This window comes from Prionailurus viverrinus, chromosome D1 (genome assembly GCF_022837055.1).
Source record: "Prionailurus viverrinus isolate Anna chromosome D1, UM_Priviv_1.0, whole genome shotgun sequence".
Lineage (NCBI taxonomy): Eukaryota > Metazoa > Chordata > Mammalia > Carnivora > Felidae > Prionailurus > Prionailurus viverrinus.
Window position 1 is genome coordinate 110,885,718 of NC_062570.1, and position 23,261 is coordinate 110,908,978.

General features: G+C 45.2%; 1 protein-coding gene across 5 annotated transcripts in view; it reads left to right on the forward strand.

The window, feature by feature from the left end:
• CPSF7 (cleavage and polyadenylation specific factor 7) overlaps nucleotides 1-22,808 on the forward strand; it is a 23,913-nt gene extending 1,105 nt beyond the window's left edge. For 3 of the 5 annotated variants that reach the window (XM_047877275.1, XM_047877277.1, XM_047877278.1), the window contains exons 3-10: nucleotides 7,034-7,252; nucleotides 8,077-8,180; nucleotides 8,566-8,738; nucleotides 11,559-11,973; nucleotides 12,479-12,597; nucleotides 14,921-15,089; nucleotides 15,741-15,908; nucleotides 20,724-22,808. In XM_047877275.1, coding sequence (XP_047733231.1) covers nucleotides 7,034-7,252; nucleotides 8,077-8,180; nucleotides 8,566-8,738; nucleotides 11,559-11,973; nucleotides 12,479-12,597; nucleotides 14,921-15,089; nucleotides 15,741-15,903 — 1,362 coding nt within the window. In that variant the 3' untranslated portion in view covers nucleotides 15,904-15,908; nucleotides 20,724-22,808. The remainder of the gene's footprint in view (nucleotides 1-7,033; nucleotides 7,253-8,076; nucleotides 8,181-8,565; nucleotides 8,739-11,558; nucleotides 11,974-12,478; nucleotides 12,598-14,920; nucleotides 15,090-15,740; nucleotides 15,909-20,723) is intronic. The other 2 variants (XM_047877280.1, XM_047877279.1) reach the window with 2 other exon arrangements.
• The last annotated feature ends 453 nt before the right edge of the window (nucleotides 22,809-23,261 follow it).

A 23,261-nucleotide genomic window follows, 5' to 3' on the forward strand; every position in this document is an offset into this window, starting at 1 on the left:
ACTTGCTCCCCCAGGAGGCCAGAGTTGGGTGCCAGTCTGCTCAGAGACTGAGCACACTTAAAAACCAGAATTATGTTTGCTGTAGTATTCGTGAAGACAGTGTTCATACCCGTTCCTTTGTGACTCTCTCAAACGGCAGCTGGAGAAACGTAGTCTCCTCCTCCAGGAGGCAGTGCAAAAGCACACTATAAAAGATACTTGAACAATTAGTTGAAGCTCCATTCCGACTGTGCTGGGCTTTACTTCTTCCTGTAAGTAGTTTGACTCCAGTCTTCAGCGGTGCGTAGGCATTTTGGTGTAATAAATTTTATTTTATTGATGAATCTCATTGTTTTGAGGGAAAACCAGTTAAAAAGCAGGTATAGACCTGTGGATTTGTTGATCTCTTTATGTTACGTCAAGGAACATTACATGGTGATTTCCCTTGAAACAGTAATATATTGAGGTCAAGCTCAAGAATGTTCTGAAGTCTCTTTTTATTCTACTTTTTTGATAAATTCTACCAAACATTCATTCATTTATTTATTTAGAGGGCGTGCTAGTGGGGGAGAGGGGCAGAGGGAGGGAGAGAGGGAGAGAGAGAGAGAGAGAAAGGGGGAGAATCTTAAGCAGGCTCCACATTCAGCACAGAGCCTGAAGTGGGGCTTGATCCCATGACCGTGGGATCATGACCTGAGCCAAAATCAGGAGTCAGTCACTCAACCAACTGAGCCACCCAGGCACCTCTCAAAGTCTCTTTTCAAAACTTAGTAGTAGCTTGCCTGGGTTGTTTTCAGCACCATTTTACTTGAGGAAACTTGTTCTTTCATTGGTGTCTTTCAATGCATACACACAAGAACCTGGAAAGAGGGTAAAAAGTAGAGACTAGGGAAGGAGAGTGCCCTGGTTGGACCCTGACTTTTATACAAGGCAACAGAAGAGGTTCTGTACACTTGGCAAAAGTTTGCATAAAAAAAAAAAAAATTAACACGTTATGCCATTTTAACATGGAGACGTTAAAATACAAAAGTAGAGAGAATAGTATAATGATCTTGTACCCATCATACAGCTTCGTCAGTTATGCTCTTTAATAGTCATTTTCCCACGTCTCCTCAGGTATACTGGAGTCATCTACATGTTGACCTAAATACATGAAAAAAATTTTTAAGCTCCAACAAGTTAAATAATTATGGCTGAATAGAAAGGTTCAGTATATCAGTTTAGTTACAACCATTGTTTTCCTGAGTTTTCCATATTACTTTGAATCAGACCTTTACTGTTCTTTACAAGTTATGGGTGGTTTTCATTTTTTTGTTTTGTTTTTAGTACATGATAGGAAGGATAGTTATTAATAAAAACCCTTCCCCCCCCCTTAATTTTCTTCTCTATAGGTAGATAACCATGCTGCTGAATCAGTTTGAGAAATGAGCAGAACAGGATAGGTTTAGTCACATTTGGTCTTAGAAAATGGAATTTCAGAATTTGTTAAGCAGTATAACTTATAGGGTATAATCAAGGCACAGACCTTATCCAGTGGTCGCTGCCGTGTCTTTGGCCTCAACAATTTGTTCTCCTGTGTCTTTAGTTAAAAAAGACCCGGGGTGCCTGGGTGGCTCGGTCAGTTGAGCGTCCGACTTCAGCTCAGGTCATGATCTCGCGGTTCGTGAGTTCGAGCCCCACATCAGACTCTGTGCTGACAGCTTGGAGCCTGGAGCCTGTTTCCAATTCTGTGTCTCCCTCTCTCTCTGACCCTCCCCCGTTCATGCTCTGTCTCTCTCTGTCTCAAAAATAAATAAACGGTTAAAAAAAAAAAAAAAAGACTTGTTTATGGGTGTAAGGCCAAAGATGGTGTGTGGAATCTAGTAGACGTTTGTATCAAATAGACAATAATTAATGCTTGGCAAGTTGGAAGAAGTACAGATTTTGAATATCATGTCCATTTATGGAAGGTCCAGGGAGGAGTGCTCCTCTCATGAGTAAATTTTTGGTGAAGCCGGTTTTAGTGTAATTGGGAGGCTGCTAAAGAAATGATTAAGGTTTTGTTTGGCAAGCATTGTAAAAAGCAAGGTTAGACTGAAGGCAGCCAGTACAGATTGTGTTTTAGAATGTTTTAAGAATATTAAGGATTCATCCCAAGCTCAAGAACGCATTCTCAAGAACCTTGTCACATGGTACTCTGGTCCCCAGGCAAAATGAACAGTTTCTAGATGGAACCCTGTGGTGCTGACTCCCTGATCCCCTGTAGCGTGCTATAAAAGCCTCTTTTTGCCGAACTGCTTTACTCCTGTCACATCGGGAGTCTTGAAATTCACAGCTGCTCTCTTGGGCTGGGAGGTATTCTGGAAAAGTGAGTGAGAGCTGCCGCTTTGCTGAGTGTTTCTCTCTGTTCCTTGTGCTAAGCAAGGTGCTTTGCACACTACCCAGTTCTCTTTGCTATTTCCATCAAGTATTTATTGAGCAATTTCTGTTTGCCAGGCACTGTGTCAAGACCAGTGAGGGAATGGGGAACAAATGGATCCCTGTGTTCAAAAGACGTTCCATTCCTGGCGGTTGAGGGCAGTGGATAGTGGCAAGGAAGGCAGGCATGAGGTGAGGACTGGAGACAGTCGTCATAAAGCCAAAAACTTTGAGCTTTAGTTACAATTAAAAGGAACATTGAGTAGGTTGCTTTGAGAAAAATAAATGCTAACCTTTCTTCTCTCAGATATCAGGAAAAGGGGGTTGGAGGGTAGAAACATTGAACATACAGGTGGAGAGGTTCTTCCTTAAATTCAGAATCATGCAAGTTGTTTTTTATCTAAAGAGCTTCTTGAGACCGTCACAGTTCTTCCTATACGATTAAACACAAAATTCTTCCTGATATAATCAGTTTTTTTTTTTTTTTCAACGTTTATTTATTTTTGGGACAGAGAGAGACAGAGCATGAACGGGGGAGGGTCAGAGAGAGAGGGAGACACAGAATCGGAAACAGGCTCCAGGCTCCGAGCCATCAGCCCAGAGCCCGACGCGGGGCTCGAACTCACAGACCGCGAGATCGTGACCTGGCTGAAGTCGGACGCTTAACCGACTGCGCCACCCAGGCGCCCCTTTTTTTTTTTTTTTTTTTTTTTCAACGTTTATTTATTTTTGGGACAGAGACTGATATAATCAGTTTTAAATACGAATACATACTTTTTAATCTCCCTGGAACTAAACCTTTGGCATCAGTGCACATAAAACATTGTATTTTTCCCTTAATTTGTAGAATTAGATTTTGCTTTAACCTAATTCAACACTGAGTAAATCGCCAGCTCATTTGGTAATCAGAAAAACTTCAAGGCCTTATCTGTTTTTCTCTTACCAGCTCAAGAACTTAAAATGAATTGGTGTTGCCAGTAGACTTAAATTCAGACACAACTTGATACGTTGTTTCTTCAACAGACTCCTCCACAGGCCTGTTCTGTGCATCAGAACAGTTCCCAGGTTCTATGGCCCAGGGAAACCATTTGAATCTTGTGACAGTTTTGGATTCATTGAATCCTTTTGTGCTTCTTAAAGTGGTAAGGTAATCATGTACAAGGTTTTTCAGGATTTGAGTCTTACTGTGTTCTCTAAGGGTCCCTAAAAGAGTAGATTGTTTGCCTAGGCTTGCGGTATGGGAGGTTTCCTGGTCACGTATGTGATCTCTGAGCTGGCCCAGATCTGCACGCTAGTTCACTACCCAAGTATCAGTGGTGATTTTTGTATTACAACTTTTAGATTCGCATCTCTGAATCACAGATAGTGCCGGAAGGAATCCTAATTTGGTTCCACTGAGTATCCAAGATGGTGTGTTTCTTTATTCCCTTTAAGTTCCATTTCAAAATCCTCGATTTAAATTAAGAAGTGGGGTGCTTGGGTGGCTCAGTCCGTTAAGCTCCCAACTTTGACTCAGGTCGTGATCTCACGGTTCGTGAGTTGGGGTCCCACGTCAGGCTGTCTGCTGTGAGAGTGGAGCCCGCTTCGAATCCTCTGCCCCTCCCCTGCACACACTCTCTCTCTCCTTCTCAAAAATAAAGAAACACTCAGTAAATAAAGAAATGAATTTTTTTATTTCTGGTGTGGACTATTGCTCTCTAAGGATTAGAACGTTGAAGAGGCTCAAGCGGTTTCCATCTTCTTCCTTTGAACCACAAGGGTGTATCACCATACTTAGTACAGGAATAAGGAAATAAATGATTTTGTTTAGAGTTGCAATTCCTGAGACATAATAGCTGTGAAGTATTCTACGCACATTGTGTTTGTCAAGTTTTTAGCCCTTCGCTGTACTCCCCTTATTATCCCCCCTGTGCTCTCCAGTGTTAGCTTCTCTTCCTGTTCTTTACATACTCTTTATGGAAGATCCTTACTTACTTATAAATTGACTATCTAGAACAGTCTTTTTGTGCTTATTTATCTCATTAATTCCTTTTCTTACTTACAAGTCACCTCCAAAAAGGTCTGTCTTGGGGTGCCACAGTTAAGCATCCAACTCTTGGTTTCAGCTCAGGTCATGATCTCACAGTTCATGAGATCCAGCCCAGAGCCCAGCTCTGTCAGCGCAGAGCCTGCTTAATTCTCTCTCATTCTCTCTCTCTCTCTCTCTCTCTCTCTCTCTCTCTCTCTCCCCCTCTCCCGCTCGCGTGTGCTCTCTCTCTCTCAAAATGAATAAACTTTAATTTTTTTTTCAGTATTCTTTATTTTTGAGAGGCAGAGAGAGAGCGCATGTGGGGGAGGGGCAGAGAGAGAGGGAGAGACAGAATCGGAAGCAGGCTCCAGGCTCTGAGCTGTCAGCACAGAGCCCGATGCGGGGCCCGAACTCACGAACCGTGAGATCATGACCTGAGCCAAAGCCGGATGCTCAACCGACTGAGCCATCCAGGAGCCCCTGAATAAATAAACTTAAAAAAAAATAAAAAGGTTATTCTCTTTTGCCATCCTATTTCTGATGTTTTAGCAAGTGTATACGCTCCTCTTATAGGGGTTTTTAGGGTATTTGTAATATTTGGAATTATTTACATGCCTCAGGGAGTAGAACCCTTTCCCCCTTCACTACCAGAACAGTCCAGTAATGCTATTTTTGTGTGCACGTTCTTCCATTGTTCTTCAGATGAACTGAGGAACTAGAAAATTGTTTCCAGAACTTTGTGATGGTATATAGGTCTAGGAAGGAATCTTGTAGTGAGTCTCCTCTCTAGTCTCATTTTAGAATCTGCAGTTGTTATGATGGAATTGAACAGAGAAAGTTACTGGAACTTCCTATCCTGAGTTACATCATAGGAAGTGCTCTCCTTCAGAGAAGTAGACAAGTTACCTAACGTAGGTTCTTCTTTGTTTCCTTTTTAAAAACACAGCAATGACATGATGAGCTGTAGTTCCCCTAAAACACTTTGAACTTCTGTCACGTTGGCAGCAGCATCTTTAGCATGGTCGGGATGTTTTAGAACGTTATCTGAGAAAACACTGATCCTTAAAAAGAGCTCTCTGAGATAACATTGCAAAATCTGAAACGTTGAGGTCACTTGGCAGTAGTTCTTGTGGTTTTAGGATTGGGGGTATATAGTGTTAACTTAGGCTGCTATAACAAAATACCAAACAGTGCTTATAAACAACAGAAATGTATCTCCCTGTTCTGGAAACTGGAAGACTAAAATCAGGTTTGGGTTCTGGTGAGGGCCCTCTTCTGGGTGCAGAATGCCAGCAGGCTGAGCAGAGATACAAAGCAGGCATGCTTTCTCTTGGCTTTTATATGGGTACTAATCCTTTTCATGAGGGTTCCCCCTCAAAACCTCATTTAATTTCGGTTATCTCCCAAAGGCCCCTCCTCCTAATACCATCACACTGGGGAAGAGGGTTTCAGCATACGCACTTTAGAGGGGCCACAGGCATTCAGTCCATAACAGCAATATATCACATACACACAAAGTATATTTCACGTGTCTTTCAGAGTACGTGTCCACATTGTAAATGCTAACCGTGACACAGTTTGGGCCATGGGGGCTTGGCCTGTTTTCTGCCCTTCTATTTTATTTTTTTAAAAAAAAATTTTTTTTTTAACGTTTATTTTATTTTTGAGACAGAGACAGAGCATGAACGGGGGAGGGTCAGAGAGAGGGAGACACAGAATCTGAAACAGGCTCCAGGCTCTGAGCTGTCAGCACAGAGCCCGACGCAGGGCTCGAACTCACGGACTGCGAGATCATGACCTGAGCCGAAGTCAGCCGCTTAACCGACTGAGCCACCCAGGCGCCCCTCTGCCCTTCTATTTTAGAGAACTTCACTGTTTTTGTGTATCGTTGAATGTCTTTGGTGTTCCTCCCAAAAATCTCTCATATAAGTGTCATAGTAATGTATTGGATCTGCATTGTCATTTGAGAAATAGTAAGGGAAAATCTCCCAGAGTTATTCCTCCCCCCACCCCTTTTTTTTTTTAAAGTTTCTTTGGTGGTTAGTAGAAAGACGGGATTGTGGACTGAGTTTCAGAGCCTCTCTAAATCGTTTGTGTAAATGTAAAAGTTTAAACAAGTAACTCCCAATTCTTTTTTGCGTTCTGGTTTCCACTTTCATATGCTTTTTCCTTCTAAATGAATATACTGTCTTTCTGATTAAATAGAGTAGTAAGTTTTGTGTAACTCATGATTGTGGAAGCAGCATGAGATGGTGAAAGTAAGTTTTCATTGCTGTGTCTTAGATGTGGCCTTTAGAAGCTGACCTCTTTGGTAGCGGTAGCAGGTGCATCTTTATGCATTCTTAGTTTGCTTGTTTAATCACCATGACTTTTTGATTCTCACAGCTGGCTGAAGCTGGAAACGTCGCAGACTACTAACAGGGTCTTAGAAGAAAAACCTACAGAAGCATAATTCAATGAAATGGTTTTAAGTGAAATATTATTCTTAAAAGGAAATTATTCTTACCTAGTTTCCTGGAGTAGGACAAAGAAGTTTTACACGTTGTTTCATGAAGTATTTGACCATGGATTCTAAGTGAACTAGAATGAAATAGAATGAACCCAGTGGAAGGTCTGCAAACCCACCTTTGTCAACCCCTCATCTCTTAGGACCCGGAGTTCAACAATACAGATCAGATTGACCTGTATGATGACGTGTTGACAGCCACCTCACAGCCCTCAGATGACAGAAGCAGCAGCACTGAGCCACCTCCCCCTGTTCGCCAGGAGCCGTCTCCCAAGCCCAATAACAAGAGCCCTGCAATCCTGTACACGTACAGTGGCCTGCGTAATAGGCGAGCTGCTGTCTATGTGGGCAGCTTCTCCTGGGTGAGCATGGGGAACCAAAAAGGCCCATGGGTAGGCTGGAGGGAGAGCACTGGGAGGTGATGGCATTTTCAAAAACCACTGTTGCACTGTTTTGTGCTCTGATGGGGTTGGATTTCTTTTTCCTGGGATCAGGTTGGATTGATCTCTGAAAGAGAACTATCCTGAGGACGTACTGGTGCCGAAGAAAGCAATGATTAAGTGGGTAGTTGCTTTTTCTGCCATCTTGTTAATGCCCCTGACCCTGGGGCTTTATGTCCAGTAGGGTCATCTGTGGGATGAGATTTCAGAATGAGCACCTTGAACTCTTGGTGGTCATTAGACGGTCCTTTGATAACGATGGGTGACAGGGATCAAAGACCTTGATAGTTCTAGTATACTTGGGGTAGGTGCTGATTGTTGTTCTGCAAAAGTTCTTGTATAACATGTTTTGGGACTGGTAGAGGGAGAGCCCAAATTAGACAATGAACATACTCCTGATAGTGGTCAAACTGTAGCCTGTCAGCTCTGTAATTAAAGCTGCTAATAATCAGTGTTTGAACCGATGACCAGCCAGCCCAAATGGCAGTCAAAGTTAAAATAGGTTTTAATCTTCTTAATCTCAAAAGACGGGGATTGGGGAGGGGGTGGGAAGTTTTGGGATTCTGTATGGATGAGGATAATAAGAAAAGCCTGCACTAATTGAAATGTTGATGGGCTTTAGGGTTTCTCTGGGAGGTCGTGGTTGTGACTAGAATCCTAGGTTTGGTGAAGGGGTTTGGGACATTCTAGGTGGGGCGGGGGTGTAGCTGTTGACATTTCTTCCTTTTCCATCTTGCCGGCCTCAGTGGACTACAGACCAGCAGCTGATCCAGGTTATTCGCTCTATAGGAGTCTATGATGTGGTGGAGTTGAAATTTGCAGAGAATCGAGCAAATGGCCAGTCCAAAGGGTGAGGTCTGGATTTGAGAAGCCCCTTTTAGCTTGTCGCCGTTAGGATAACAGATCTACACTGTATTTGGACCCTGGATTTTAATCCCTCCTACCCCTGGCCAGGATCATTTCCTTGGTTTTGGCACACTGCTGTAGAATGGGGACCTAGCTGCAGTGTAACAATGTCCATCCATCGAGGGGCGAAGAAAGCTGATTTCTAATTCCAAATAAATAGGAAGATTAAAGGGTGACACCTTTTTATCAAGGGTGGTTTTGTATATGTTATATTAGCAAGAAATCTTTCTTTTGCTTTACCAATTTTCACTAAAAGCGGAAGAGTGTTTCTTTGTCCCTCTCTTGTTCGGCTAGTAGATCTCACTCGTTTTCAATTTTTCTTCCCCAAGGTATGCTGAGGTGGTGGTAGCCTCTGAAAATTCTGTCCACAAATTGTTGGAACTCCTGCCAGGAAAAGTTCTTAATGGAGAAAAAGTGGACGTGAGGCCGGCCACCCGGCAGAACCTGTCACAGTTTGAGGCACAGGCTCGGAAACGTGAGTGCGTCCGAGTCCCAAGAGGGGGTACGTGGAGACCATCTGTCTGAAGGGGGGCAAGTTTGTGGGGTTGTTTGCTGTGTTGTGGGCTCTGCCTACAGTGTGGGGCGCGGGGGTGGGTGGTGGGGGTTATGGGTGGTGGCGCGGTCAGTTAGTAGACCCAAACTTGAGGCTGTGTACAAGAAAGAACACTGTGCTGAGAGGTAGGTTCAAGTTATAGTTTGGTTCTGCCACTAACTCATTGTGTGACCTTGGGCAAGTCACTTTACTGCTTAGGACCTCTTCCCTTCTCTGAAGTAGATACGTGATGTTTAAAGTTCCTGTCAACTCTAAATTACGTGTTTCTATCTAAAAAATCAGTGTATGCGCTTAATTGTAACCTGTGCCCTCTATTAATTAACAAGCAGCAGCCACCCTAATGTGTTGGTAATAGGTATAAAAGATGGCTATAATCTTGTCATAAACCTATATTGGAAGGGTGCTCTGTAAGGAATCAACCAAAAGGAGGGCTGGAAGATAAGAATTTCAGTGTTTTTCTAGCATTGTCTGGGGGAGAGGGTGCCCTTTCGGTGACCAGGTATTTTAGTCTGCTTGGCAGATCCTTCCCACTAATAAAGCTGCATCATATTTACTACCTTAGCTTGATGATGGTATCACTTAAGTTCACCTTGCTCCCTTTGTTCTGATTCTGTACTCACCAAGCCACCTTCTGATACTAATTTGGTTTCCCAACTAGGCTCTCCTACTGGGAAGAGAATGCGCTGACCAGCCGACACAAGTATTCCGGTCTGCTTGGCAGTTATATTTCTCATTGTAAATTAATAAATTGGCATTCTGGTTTATGAATCAGTCTCTTGTGAGTTTGGTTAGCGTGAATCAGTTTCCTAGGGTACAATCACCCCTGGATGTACTGTTAAAAATCGAGTTTCTGAACCTGCGAAACCTGAGGACCAGACCTTGGATTGTCCTGACCTCACCAGGTGCAGCCACCCTGCAAGGCCCTGCCTGAAGCCGCCAACTGGCTTTACTTTTCTTTTCTGACAGCGGGGGTGGCGGGGGAGGGGGACAGACTCACCGCCTACGTTCTGTCATTTCTTAGGTCCTGCTCTCAAGATAGCGCCTTGTATTGATTGATTGAAGGTGAAAATCTGGCTACTTGTCTCTTGCACAGGAAAAACTGTTCTTTTAACTAGTTTGAGAGCCTAGATGGGTGTAGTGTGAGCTCCCATTGCTCTGGGTTAAAAGGCACACACTTTTCTTCCTTGACAACTTGAATTTTCAAGTTTCTGTTTCAGAGCCTTTATGTAATTCAACCCTCTTCTGACTTTCCTAAGATGCATAAATTGACAGTCGCATTAGGGATAACATTCCTACCTCCACCTGGCTGCTTACTCAGTGTTCCCATTCTTTGCTGAAATAATGGTAGTGACTGAGTGGTGGTGGTCTGCTCTGTCATGTTGACAGACTTGGGCTCTGTTAAGTCACTGAGTACAGCTGGTGGACTTCCTCCGCATAAAAATGGTTGCTGCTCTTGGGATTGTAGCCATAGATACAAAACAGAACCCGTGCAGAAGTGGGAACAGTAACCGAGAAGATGACGAACTTTCAGAGGATCACACGAGCTAATACCTCTTTCTTCGATTTGAGAGAACTCAGGGAAGAGACAAGTTGCCATGTGTTTGAGGCACGAAAAGCACAAGTGTGCCGTGACAGGCACTGGTGATAACACTACGGTGAAGAAAGCTCGGTGGTTGCTGGGTGATGGACCCCCTCCCCCTGTGTTTGAACCTGGAGTTGTGTCTACCAGCAAGTGTTAGTTTACGGAGCGCTCTCCTTTCTGTCCACATTTGACTGCTAATGGCATCTCTGCCTCCCGGCAAGACCTTTAAGGCCGTGTGATCGTGTTCTTCTGTTCAATTCCACACTAACCAGGCTTGGAGTCGACTGTTAAATTGGGAGAGTGAACAAGTTTAACTGGGTGACTTGACAGTTTACAACCCCATTCCCAGCTGCATACAAGCACGTTTGAGTCCCTGTTGTGCACAACACCATACCAAGGTGCTATGGTGATGTTCCCTGGTAGGCTGCCCTGTGGGGTACAGTGTTTGGGCCACTGAAATATAGTGGGAGTTCCCCAGGTGTGAGGCTTGTTTTTCACTAAGCTTTTACTAGGAGTCCCTGCTCTCGGCTGTGTGCCTTCTGCTCGTTCTGTGGGCACATCTTATCTTGACTTACCTCCCATTGTCTCCCTACCTCTCAACTTGACCTCCAAGGCTTCTGTGGTATATGTCTGTTCCCCGTCCCAGTGGCTAGTTTTAGTATATGGTTGGAAGAAATATGTCCCCTGCCCTCCCTTCTCTTTTCCCAAATTCCCTGGCCATAGTGCCACGGTAAAGAGAATTTCGAGTGTATGTTAGCACATTAGTCTAAGATCAACTAGTACTGGTCGAAGGAGAAGGGCCCTGGGATTTCATGTCTGCTTGAATCCAGCTGAACAGTAATGAACATACTTGAACAGGTCATTTTCTTGGGGGTTAATTAGGATCCTGCATTTAGAAATTGAAAGCAAATCTGAGGATAAATTAAGTGTAGAGCACTGAGAGTTCTGGATAAAGAGCATTCTCTGACAAACAGAATTAGAGTGATAGTGCTGGCTGGGTTTATGACTTAACTCGCTTGCCTTTTTTTCTGAGGCCAAAGAAAAGGGAGCCGATGATTTCGTCTTCTTTCTCAGCTACCTGTCGCCTTCCTCAGTGTGGTGTCAGAGGACTCTTGCTGAAGGAGGAGCTGGTCCCGTGGGTACGTGTAAAGCCTGGGCAGTAATGTTAGTTCTGTTTTGCTTCATAGGAATACCTCCACGGGCCCATTCCCGGGATTCTAGTGATTCTGCTGATGGACGGGCCACACCCTCTGAGAACCTTGTACCCTCATCTGCCCGTGTGGATAAGCCCCCCAGTGTGCTGCCCTACTTCAATCGCCCTCCTTCAGCCCTCCCCCTGATGGGTCTGCCCCCACCCCCAATTCCACCCCCACCCCCTCTCTCCTCAAGCTTTGGGGTCCCTCCTCCTCCTCCTGGCATCCACTACCAGCATCTCATGCCCCCTCCTCCTCGATTACCTCCTCATCTGGCTGTACCTCCCCCTGGGGCCATCCCACCTGCCCTTCACCTCAATCCAGCCTTCTTCCCCCCACCAAATGCTACAGTGGGGCCTCCACCAGATACTTACATGAAGGCCTCAGCACCCTATAACCACCATGGCAGGTAAGGACTATCCTGTTCCTTTCTGATCTGAGCCAGGTATAGTAGGGTAGACCATGTGTTAAGCATTTTGTTCTCCCCTGAGGAAGTAAGTCAGCGTGAATTCTTGTGTTTTCCCTTGTGGAAACTCTGTTGCCACAGTGTTGAGTCCTGGGAAGTAGTTAACCGTCTGTTAGGTAACGTTTTTTATTTGGTGTTTTGGTTGCATCTTAGTCTCTTGACCCAAACCATGCCTTTCACATCCCTTTGTAAGGAGCTTGATTAAATTGAGCACCATAAGTGGCTATTAGGGATGCTGGGAATGCCTAGTGCTATTGGGTCATGCCAAAATTAGAAAAGAACACGATGTCAGTCCTGTCCTTGAAGAGAATGTGAACACATAAAATATGAACAGGGTGAGAACCACTTAAGACGTTATATAGGAGAGCATGATTAAGTGACATCGTACTATAGGGTATGGTAAAGATAATAAAGGGTGTGGGCAATCAGAAATGTTCTTTCTGTGCAGCCGAGATTCGGGCCCTCCGCCCTCCACAGTGAGCGAAGCAGAATTTGAAGAGATCATGAAGCGAAATAGAGCGATTTCCAGCAGTGCCATTTCCAAAGCGGTATCTGGAGCCAGTGCAGGTAACTCACCCTTACCTTTGCTGTCTTCTCCTTACCTTTGGTTTTCCCAGGTTTTGTCATTTCCATTGGCAGGAAGTTCCGTAAGATAAAGTTGGAGCACTGTTAGAGTCTCAAAAGTGGCACATTTTGAGAAGCAGTATATATAACCTGATTTTGTGGCTTTGCAGAAGCTCCACTGGTGTTATTTATTGAACCTGTACCTAAACCTGCCCCATGAAAACAAACTTCGTGCCTAGGTCATAAATGACTAATAATACCTCATTATAGTATTTGTTGTAGAATGAAATTCCTGGCCTCGTGGAGATCTCAGTGGTTGATCAGGGGATCTGGTGTCTGCAGTGCCAAGTGTAGACCCTGGGTTTTTAGGACTGATGCCCCAATTAGATGTGGTTTGTTATGGAATCTCATTATATCCAGGGGTGTTGGCAGAACTGGTGGCCTCCACGTAGCCTATCCTAGAAATAAGGAGGTCTGTTGGGTGTCATCGTAAGACATGATATGCCCTAATGGCTGACTTTGGCCCTGCTGTCAGCAATCAGTGGGCAGAACCAGAAGCTGTGACTCTGAGAGCCCCGGGCATGGAATCTTCGGTTCTTTATAGAGTTCTGGTCTGAGTTTCACGTTATGATATTAGTCATATTCACTTCCTTCTTGTGAGTTTCCCATGTTGACGTAAATGTAGACCGTCAGGTCTCCTAAGAAATGGGTTAACAGTAAATATTGTCTGTTTTCCGTAATTTCTCATCTCTGGCTGCCAAATTTGAATCCACAGAGTAGGTTAAACACAGGAAATATAATATAATATGTATATATATTATATATGTTATATATTGTATACATTATATATGTATTATATATATAATCCACAGAGTAGGTTAAAGACAGGAAATATAAAATATATATATATATAAATATATATATTATATTTCTTATTTCCTTTTTTTTTTTCCTCCCCAAAACATTCATTGACATCTGAATGATTTTTAAATTAGAAAGTAATCAGTGCTCATTGTAACTAAAGTCAGATATATACAGAGGAGTATAAGGGAAATAATCATTGTTCTTCCTTATCAACTCCTTCACTTTGAGATGATCAATAACTGAATCTCTATCTCCCTCCCTTTTTGTTGTTCTCATTCCAGTCATTCAAACCACAAATACTTATTGAATGCCTACAAAATAAGCAAAAATTCCCCACCCCGGTAGAGTTGACAGCCTGGTGTGCCTGGACCTCTACAGAATCACAGTTCCTCCTCAGCTTCCGTTCTGTTCTTACTGCCTTGCACAGAGGAAGCTACCAGTCCTCCTCATTGGACCCCTGTCTGGTTTCATGCTTCCCTTGCATTGTCTTCGGTCTGTAATGCACTTGACTTAGCTTGGGAAAGCATCGTGCAAGTACCCAGCCCGTGACCACTATCCCTGAGCCAGGCATTGCTCATATTTGGGGAATGAAGGGGCTGGTTCTTGACGGCAGCGTAACTTAAAAATGTATACGCACACACACTACGTGTAGAAGTGTTAGGTACACGTTACACGCATGTGTACACACATCTGATTATAGATTTAAAATAATTCAGACTTAGAAATGTGCATTGTTAATAAATGAAAGTCCTCTATACAAGGACTACCACCAAGACCATCTACAATTTAGTGTCAGATTTTTTTTCTGTGCGTATAGGACAGCATACATGTAATTTTTATTTTTACAAAAATGGAATACTGTTTTGCAACTTTTTAAAAATTAATACATCCTGGACATCTATCAATATGTACTAATACCTAACATTTATTGAGCCCTTACTGTGTGCCTGGCACTGTGCTAAGCGCTTTATGTGGATTACTCTGTTTACCTACAGATTTATCTTATGCTTTTTAACGGTTATGTAGTGTTCTATGAAACCAATGTCCCATAATTCATATAGCCAGACCCTACTGAAGTCATGTCTAGTTTGACAAAATAATGCCGAAACATACGTTGTTAAGCATACATACTTGTGAAGAGAAGTAGAACGTTTTTAGAATTGCTGGGTCGAAAAGTATGCACGTTGTTTATTTTAACGGATATCGTCCAGTCGCCCTCAGACAACCACGCACCAGTTTGTACATCCACTAGCAACATCTGAGAACGTCAGTCTGATTCCAGACCATTGGAATATAGGTGCCATCCAGCTTTATACCTGCCACTTCTGCCTCGTCCATTTTACCATGGTTCTGTGGGACAGCTAGTTACTCTTGATTTGTGTCCTCCTGAGTTCTCCTTTTGGTCCCGATAGTCTACTGCCTCTGCTCATCGTTGGCCTTTCCCATCCGTCTCCCCTGTCAGGGGATTACAGTGACGCGATTGAGACGCTGCTCACAGCCATTGCTGTTATCAAACAGTCCCGGGTCGCCAATGATGAGCGTTGCCGTGTCCTCATCTCCTCTCTTAAGGACTGTCTTCATGGCATTGAAGCCAAGTCCTACAGTGTGGGTGCCAGCGGGAGCTCGTCCAGGTGAGTTGTTGGTTGCTTCCGCGGCCTCCCAGCCCTGAGTAGCAGTCTTCCAGGGATTGGCAGGGGGAGGAAAAGAGCCCAGGGGGTCTGGAAAGGCCCTGGCTGAAAGAGCAGATCTAGCCCTGTAACGTCTTTAAGGGGAAGGAGTTAGTCAAACACCCGTGTTGACAAATGACGTGATGTCTGGAACCTGTGTTGGGTGAGGCAGTGGGCTATTTAGGAATAAAGATAGACTGGCATAGTTAAGAACGTGGGCTTTGAAGCCATACGTGCTTGGATTTGAATCTCAGTTCTGCTTCTAAGTACCTGTGTGACTTTGAGTATGGAAGTCACTCGGCTTTCCAAACCTCATTTTTCTCATTTTTAAAAAGGGGACAACAGTAGTACTTATCGTACCGACCTGTCGTAAAGATGAGGTGAGAGAAGCATGTAAAGCTCTTAGCACTGTGCCTGATACATTAGTAAGATCTCAACAAACTTGACTGTTACTGTTTCCCCAAAAAAAGACGAGTCCTCAAAGAGCTAAATCCTCAGACATTGGGCCCAAACTAGAAAAGTGGTTCAGACAAATACCAGAAGACACCAAAACACAACACTCTTGGAAGGCGTGTGGTAGGTCCTCCGAGTGAGGCTGAAGGATCTTTCTAATAGGAAAAGACATCGATCCCGAGAGAGGTCACCTAGCCGGTCCCGGGAGAGCAGCAGGAGGCATCGGGACCTGCTTCATAACGAAGATCGACATGATGATTATTTCCAAGAAAGGAACCGGGAGCATGAGCGGCACCGGGATAGAGAGCGGGACCGGCACCACTGAGAAAGGTGGGACGAGGCCCTGTTCCTGGCTGCGGGACACCTTGTGTGAAAGGGAAAATACTTACGGCAAAGATTTTGCTCTCTCTCTTTAAAGCAAATAAAGGGGAAGGGAGGACTTTTGACTTAGGTAACCGGAAGTTGAGGAGGGCAGATTTGGGGCTCGTTTGGAGAAGACTCACCCTGAAATGGACCTGAGATTGTGCTGGTTTTGTCTGTGTCTTGTCTGCCTTAGGCTCGTACCTGAGAGACAGCATGGCGTCTGGGCTGAGAGCACAGTGTCTGCAGGCCGTATTACTTTGTTGTTGTTGTTTTTAAGTTTATTTATTTATTTTGAGAGAGAGAGGGAGAGAGAGAATCCCAAACAGGCTACACACTTGGTGGAGAGCCACGCATGGGACTTGAGATCTCCCGAACCGTGAGATCATGACCCAAGCCGAAACCAAGAGTCGGACGTTTTACAGGACGCTTAACCAATTGAGCCACCTAGGCACCCCTGTGGGCCTTATTACTTTGTTCTTCAGTTTCCTCATTTGGGAATGAAGATAATAAAAACAGCTGTCTCCCCGAATTGTTGAATTCAGTGAGACAGTCCATGTAGAGCATTTAGCGCTCATAGGACTTGTCACATACCAAGTTCTCAATAGACGATAGCCACTTCTGTTTTCACCCCACCAAATTTGCAAGTAAGAAATCAGGAGAACTGACCAAGACAAAAAGTAAGACCATTGCCTTCTTGTTAGTTTTCAAAAGGCATAGCATTAATGATTTTAAGAATTAATATCTATTAAAAAGATTTTGAAACTCAGGATACTTTAGTCAGAGAAGGCTGATCTAAAAAAAATCATATTTAATGTAATAGTGTGGAGGATACTTCAATGGAAGGATACATTTGTTTTGGGGGGAAAAATCTCATTGACAGTCCTATGTGGTTTGTTTTTTTTTTTTGGTTTTTTTTTTTTGGTTTTTTTGTTTTTTTCCAAAGCAAAAGCAGAAGAGTGGTAGGGGGAACTTTTTAACTCAGGTAATGGAGAAGTTGAGTAAGGGTAGGCTGGATCCAGGGGCTCCAGCTGTGCCCTCAGGACTTCATCCCTCCACATGTCTCAACCCTGCTTTTTCTCGGTCTTCATTCTCAGACCTTGGGGGATGGGGGTAGGGGCCCCATAGTTCCCAGTTATGTCCTACCAGCTTAGTAATCCCAACTGAAAGAATACTTCCAATGAAGATTGTTTCTAGTCTATAAGCAAGCAGGAGTGATTGTTGATTCTGTTTCCGTGGAGACCTTTAGCGGTAGTCTAGACTCTGGCTGGGATGGTGGTCTGTTAATGGTTCCCCGGAGGCTACTGAGTGACCCAGGTGACCGGGCGGGGGGGCTCTTTTCAACATTGTGGTTTCACGTCAAGTGTGTTACGAAGGTGTCCCGGGGTTTTTTTGCCAGTTTGGTTGGTCTGAAGTAACAGGGTGAGGAGGGGTGAGGCTTAGGAATGGTTCTGTCGTGTCTGAGGGGTGGCTGGATGGATGACTGGATGAAGAAGGGGAAAGAAAGCCTCCCGCTACCTGAGAGTGCCTGTGCTTCACACGCAATGGTGGGACTGTAGACAGAAACTGTGGTGTTAGGCCTGCTGACAACCTGCTAACAAGAAAGTTCTGTTATGTGGTGCCACCTTCTACTTTGTTGTTTGGCATTATCTGCCATTAATTTAAGCAGTTAGAGCTGGAAATTCTTTTCTGTCATCTTTTGTAGGAGGCGAATAAGTGGGAAAATGAAAAGTGAAACTTTTTAACTGCTTCCCTTCTTTTTTAGTTTTATTTTTGAGAGGTGGGAGAGGGGCAGAGAGAGGATCTGAAGCAGGCTCTGCACTGACAGCAGAGAGCCCGATGTGGGGCTTGAACTCATGAACGATGAGATCAGGACCTGAGCCAAAGTCAGGCAGTTAACCTACTGAGCCACCCCGGCGCCCCTCCTTCTCTGTTCTTAAACCACTTATTTATTCCACAAAATTTTAGAGTGCTTGAGATCACTGAAATCTGAGGTAGTACACATAAAATCAACAGTTAGGCTGTGGGTTCCAGATACTTCTTTCTAGATTTTGCAACAGGTTGAGTTTGAGAAGGTGCCCATATATCTTCCAGAAAAACAGACTTGAGGGGAGGTGGAGCTGCTAATAGCCCTTGGCTAATTTGGCCTCAGAGTGGGCAGGAGAGCTGGGCATTGGGGTAGACCTTTGTCCCTGTCTCACCCTTCGGTGGCAGCGGCAGCATCTCCCTTCTCTTGTTTGAGCTAGCACAGTTGCTAGTGTTGCTGTGGGTCCAGTGTCCCCCCTTCCCCAATCCTGCTGCTCACAGTGTAGGTCCTTCAGAGTGGGGACTAGGAGAACAGTGACGAGGGAGGCACTTGTCAGTGCAGAGCACGGATTGTAGTCTCTGGGGCTACATTCAGTTCAGCAGTTAGAACATGTCCCTGCATGTCACCATTCCTGGTGGCTTTGCTTTTCACAGCCTTTTGATAGAGAACTTGTGAGATCCACTGATAATTAGTACTTTGGGGACTGAACATCTGAACCTGAGACTATAGCTGTCCTTTTGCTTCATTTCTCCCACCTGTAAAATGGGACTGTTTCTTCCATTAGGAGGGTGATTCCATTTGGATAACTGAAGAATCCCTTAACCCAGTACCCAGAAAAGTCATTTGGCCTGTGCAGGCCTATGACAAGACAAGGAAAAGGAACTCTGCGACGGGTTTCCCAGTTCCCCATTTTTTACCCCTTAGATACGTTGGTTATTCCCTCCGAATAACTAGTCCAAAGAACTGATTGAGACACCCCAAAAATGTCAGTTTCTCACATCCTCATCCTAAGGACTCTTCGTTCTATCTGCAGTCGCCAAGTTGTGACGTAGGAGATCTCATGCTGGGGAGATGTACATGGGCCCATATATCTGGAGAACCTCGCAGGTTCTATGTACAACACCTTTTAGTTCGAAAAGAATAGTGTTTATATCGTATAGACAGGTGTTTCCTGAAAGCAAAAGGTGTCTTTTGTCTAGAGGCAGCAATTGAACAGCAACCTTTTTTCTCCATCCTTCCTCAGGATGGACACCAGCACTGGGGCACGAAGTCTGATTGGCCCACTTTGGCTTCTGCCTGCATCCAAACATTACCAGCAGATGTAACCGTAACCTCTAAGAATTGGGTGCTACAGTTTACGTCTCCTGATGTACTAGTTATCCTTCATGATTTGCTTTGTAGGGACAGTTCCCAAATTACATCTCTTTTGGGGTATACAGGTGTATGCTTTGGAATTTGAGGATATTCTTAGGTAATCTGTGGCTTTGGCTTCAACTTCCTGTAGTTCTTGGCTATTGGCTCATTATTTGGGGATATTATCCTATTTAAGATGGTCATTCTCACCTCGTTCCCATCCTCCTGGTCCAGTGAAAACTAAACATTGTGTTCAGTTTTGATCCGATGCAGAGATTCAGAAACCCCACTGGTGAGAAATGGAGAAGGCACTGAGGGCTTCAGTTTTCCCATATAGAAAATGAGACAGACATCTGCCAGCACAGGTATTTAGAGAAACCGGAAAACAGGCTTCTGTAACAGATTCTGAAGATCCCAAGCCGAAATAGTGCCATTTCAGAACGTAGAAGGATCAGGTAGCTTGTGGATGTGTTTTCCTCGGATAGCCCCTCTAGGTCACAGAAGTGCATACATAAAGAGTGAGCATTTGTGTGGAGGCTGTGTTGCTGGTTTGGCCATTAGTAGACATCCTAAGCCCAAATTTAATCTCCCTTTTTCCTGTTAGTGGTTAATTTTGTCTTATATGGTCAGATTGATCCAGCTACCTCTCACCCCACCCCAACCCCCCCCCCCCCCCCCCCCCCCCCCGCTTACTGGTACTGCAGCATTGGAACAGAGTTGAACGTACTAGGGACCTTGTAAGTTTGGTAGCGATGTGGCAAGTAGCTTAGCAGTACCTTACTGTTGGGCAGAAGTTCTTACTTGTGCTTTTGGGTTTCTTGGATGGTAACTGCCGATTCTTTTACTTCCATTCCTTGCTTTCTGTTGGGGCCTGGCCAGATCACTCTTGCTTGGTATTAGGATGCTTCTTGGTCCCTCACTCAGAGCTGTCATCTGGGTAAAGACTTAAAATCCCTTTAGTACAGCTTAGCACATCCCTGGCTCTTTGCACGTGTGCCTCCACAAGTGTTCTCGTAGACACTGGAGTCTGTTTTAAACGGGGCTTCTTTAAAAGAAAAGTATAGGAGTCTCCTGTGTAAGTACAAGCTCCCTGACAGGGCCTCCTGGGTGTTTGGAGTCGTAGATTTGGTCGTGTACCTGCTTGTTTTCTTAACCCTTGTGCCTCCCGTTTCCAGATGTTTACCCCTCCCCTTAAGGTAAGCTAGGACTTGCTCAAAATAGATTTTCTGAAACAGGCTTTAAACTCCCCATATTCCCTTAGAGCAGCTTTTCTTGAAATGTTGGAGTTTCCGTACTTTTCCAGCTAAAGCCTACTTTCCAATCAAACTGCTTTGAGAGCTCTTTTCATTGTCTGTTTCCCCCTAACCTCAAAGTGAGATGCCCCTGCTTTCTCTTTCTGCTCACCGTAGCTCCTGCAGCCTCTCCCTCGCTGCTCACAGTGCCGGATGCCCCCGGACAGTCTTGCCTGCTTGCTTTCACCCTCCCAGGCTTGCGGTCCGTGTATATGCGCTACTTCGTATGTGGTAACTTGAGAAAAATGCCAGTGTCATTCATAGAAGCCCATCATTCGGAAAGTAACCTCTAACTTGCGTTTTCTTTCTTTTCTTCTGATGTTCTCATTGCAGGAGTCTGGTTGGAAGCAAATGTTTTTTTAATGGACTTGCATCTCCTCACCTTGATCAGGACTAAAGGACGGAGGCCACTCCACCCCTCCCCCTTCCTCCAAGCCCCTAACCCCCTTCAGACACCCAGGGAATACCCTCTGCCCTACAGGATTGAAGGTTGCCTGGCGGCCCTCCCAATCCCACACCTCCTGTTTGTCAGGGGAACGAACCTAAAGACTTCGTGTGGTTGGGAGGGGTGGCAGACAGGAAGAAAACATGTCCAGGCCCCTGGTCTCCATAGAGAATGGTGCTCTGTCCGAGGAAACGTAGGAGTTTCTGGTTCTCCAGGAGTGGTTCAGTGGTGAGGTTGGCGGGAAGGCTCTCTTCCCAAAGAAGATAGATCCTCCCTGCAGGATCTGGGAGAGGGACTGGGTGCGCCAAAATCCGCCCGGGGTCCTGCCCTCAGGACTAGGTTTGATGGGGCCAAGAGGGTCCAAACCCCTTGCTAACATACCACTTCTTTGTTTAACTCCTTTACCCTCCCAGCCCTTTGAGAGGGACCCTGAGAACAGAAATTCCCTTATGAGAAGCCTCTCCTGTTCTTGCGTTTCCCTCTTACATATTGACGGTTGGTTTCCCTGACCTCCCAGAGGGCCGAACCTTTCCGGCCCCCTGCCGCCCAGCCGCCTCAGTGGACCTGCCCCTCCTGAGCAGAGAAGGCCCCTGAGGTCGCTTTCTGCCGGGGAGCCGGCAGCGCCACTTACCACCCTCTGCTGCTTCGTGCTTGGTCGCCTCTTGCAATAACCAGCTGTACTAGGTGTTCCCTTTCCTGGGGCTTTTCCATTTCACACGTGGAGCCCCTCCCCCAAGAAGGCTGCTTCCTTGTTTTAGAGGAAGATACTGCCACTGGGAGATGGGGACATCGGACCTCAGCAATGAAGAACCCTTGTGAAGTACCAGGAGGAGTGGGAGAGGAGGCAAGCTGGGCAAGAGAGAGCCTACTTCCATAGGCTTTTCTGTTTTCAGGTTCGATGTGAGCAGGGGCTTACATCCTCCAGGTACATACCTTTACTTACCATGGGATAACCTGGCACTGGTAGGCAGGTAAAGTCACAAATGTGGTGTCTTGCCACCTTTTGACTGTTGACTTAATAGCTCCCCTCGCTCTACGTGGAGGCACTTCCTGCCTCTAATGGGGAGCAAGGAAGAAGTGGAGCCTGACTTGAATGAGTTCAGCTCACAGTTCTAAGGACCACCACTCTGGGGGCCGTTTTCTACACAGGCAAATGGAATTGCTTTTCCCATAACATCTAAGTTGTGATGTGGTTGCTGCTGAAGGAAGAAGCGGCAACGGGGTCCTGTGGTACCCATGGGGCGATGGGTGCTGTTTCTGCCTGCATTTACAGGGCATGTGACATCCGACACGAGAAGAGACGTGGCGTGTGAGATGAGACTTGGCATGTGAGACGTAGGGTCACTGGAGACCCTTCTGGCTCAGAGGGGAGAGACTGAGTGGGACTGAACCCTTCCTCTGTTCCCTGCACGTTTCTGACATAGCCCTCAATCAGTCAGTGAGGGGTCCCCCCAGGGTTGGAGAGGCACATTCCCTTGGGACAGAGGCTACAGGTTTGTAGCTTTTTTCCCCCTGTCCCCCAACCCCATCCCCACCTCCACTTCAGAACACGGCCCCCCGCCCAACTGGCCAAGTGTTAAGTGATGTGCTTATCCTCAAGAGCAGCTCCGGGTGTCTTTTTAAAATGTAGAGAAAACCAAGTAAGGTGACAGTTTAAGGAAGAAAATATATAGAATACCAGAAAAGCCGTTTACCCGGAGAATTTTTTTCTCCCCACTTTTGTTTTGTTTTTACTCAATGACACAAATTTTAGTTTTATTTCCTGATAGCAAAAGGAAAAAAAAAAAAAAAAAAAACCCAGCCCTCAAAAAAGCCAAGGCCCCGTCCCCCTGTTGTCGGTGATTTGTTTGTCTTTCTGATAGGTTGAAAATTGTGTAATAAACTTGATGACGCTGTCAATCTTTTATACTGCATTGTATTTTTTTCCTTTTGTAACAAAATATTTTTAAATAATAAATGGGGTGTGAGCTGTTTTATGGATTCTGCATTGAATAGATTTGTTGAGGTGTCTGGGACGTGGGCATGGGCTGATGGAGAGTCTGTGGGATGGTAGCGGAACCCTGAGCCCTCGGCTGGAATCGCCTGGCGGGCACCCGGGCGCCTGTGGTGCACCGAGGCGGCCTCTAGTGCAAACCTTTGGAAGTGCCCCCCTTGAGGCTTAGCCTTCTTCCTTAGCCATCTAACTTAGGGAAAGAAACATTCCAAGTCCTTTATCCTTTAAGATCCCTAAGATTCGTGCTCAGAGTAAGGAGAATGTTCTGATGTTCTCACGCTCAGGAAGGGAAGATTCCTCTGCCCGGACTTAGGAAGTGTGCTCGCAGTGCCTGCTTCCACCGTCTGTTTACCTGGCTGTTGACAGCAGCATAGCCTGTCTCCTCTGAGCTGAGAACAGCTATTCTGCCTTCCACACAGGGGTGTCTTAAGAA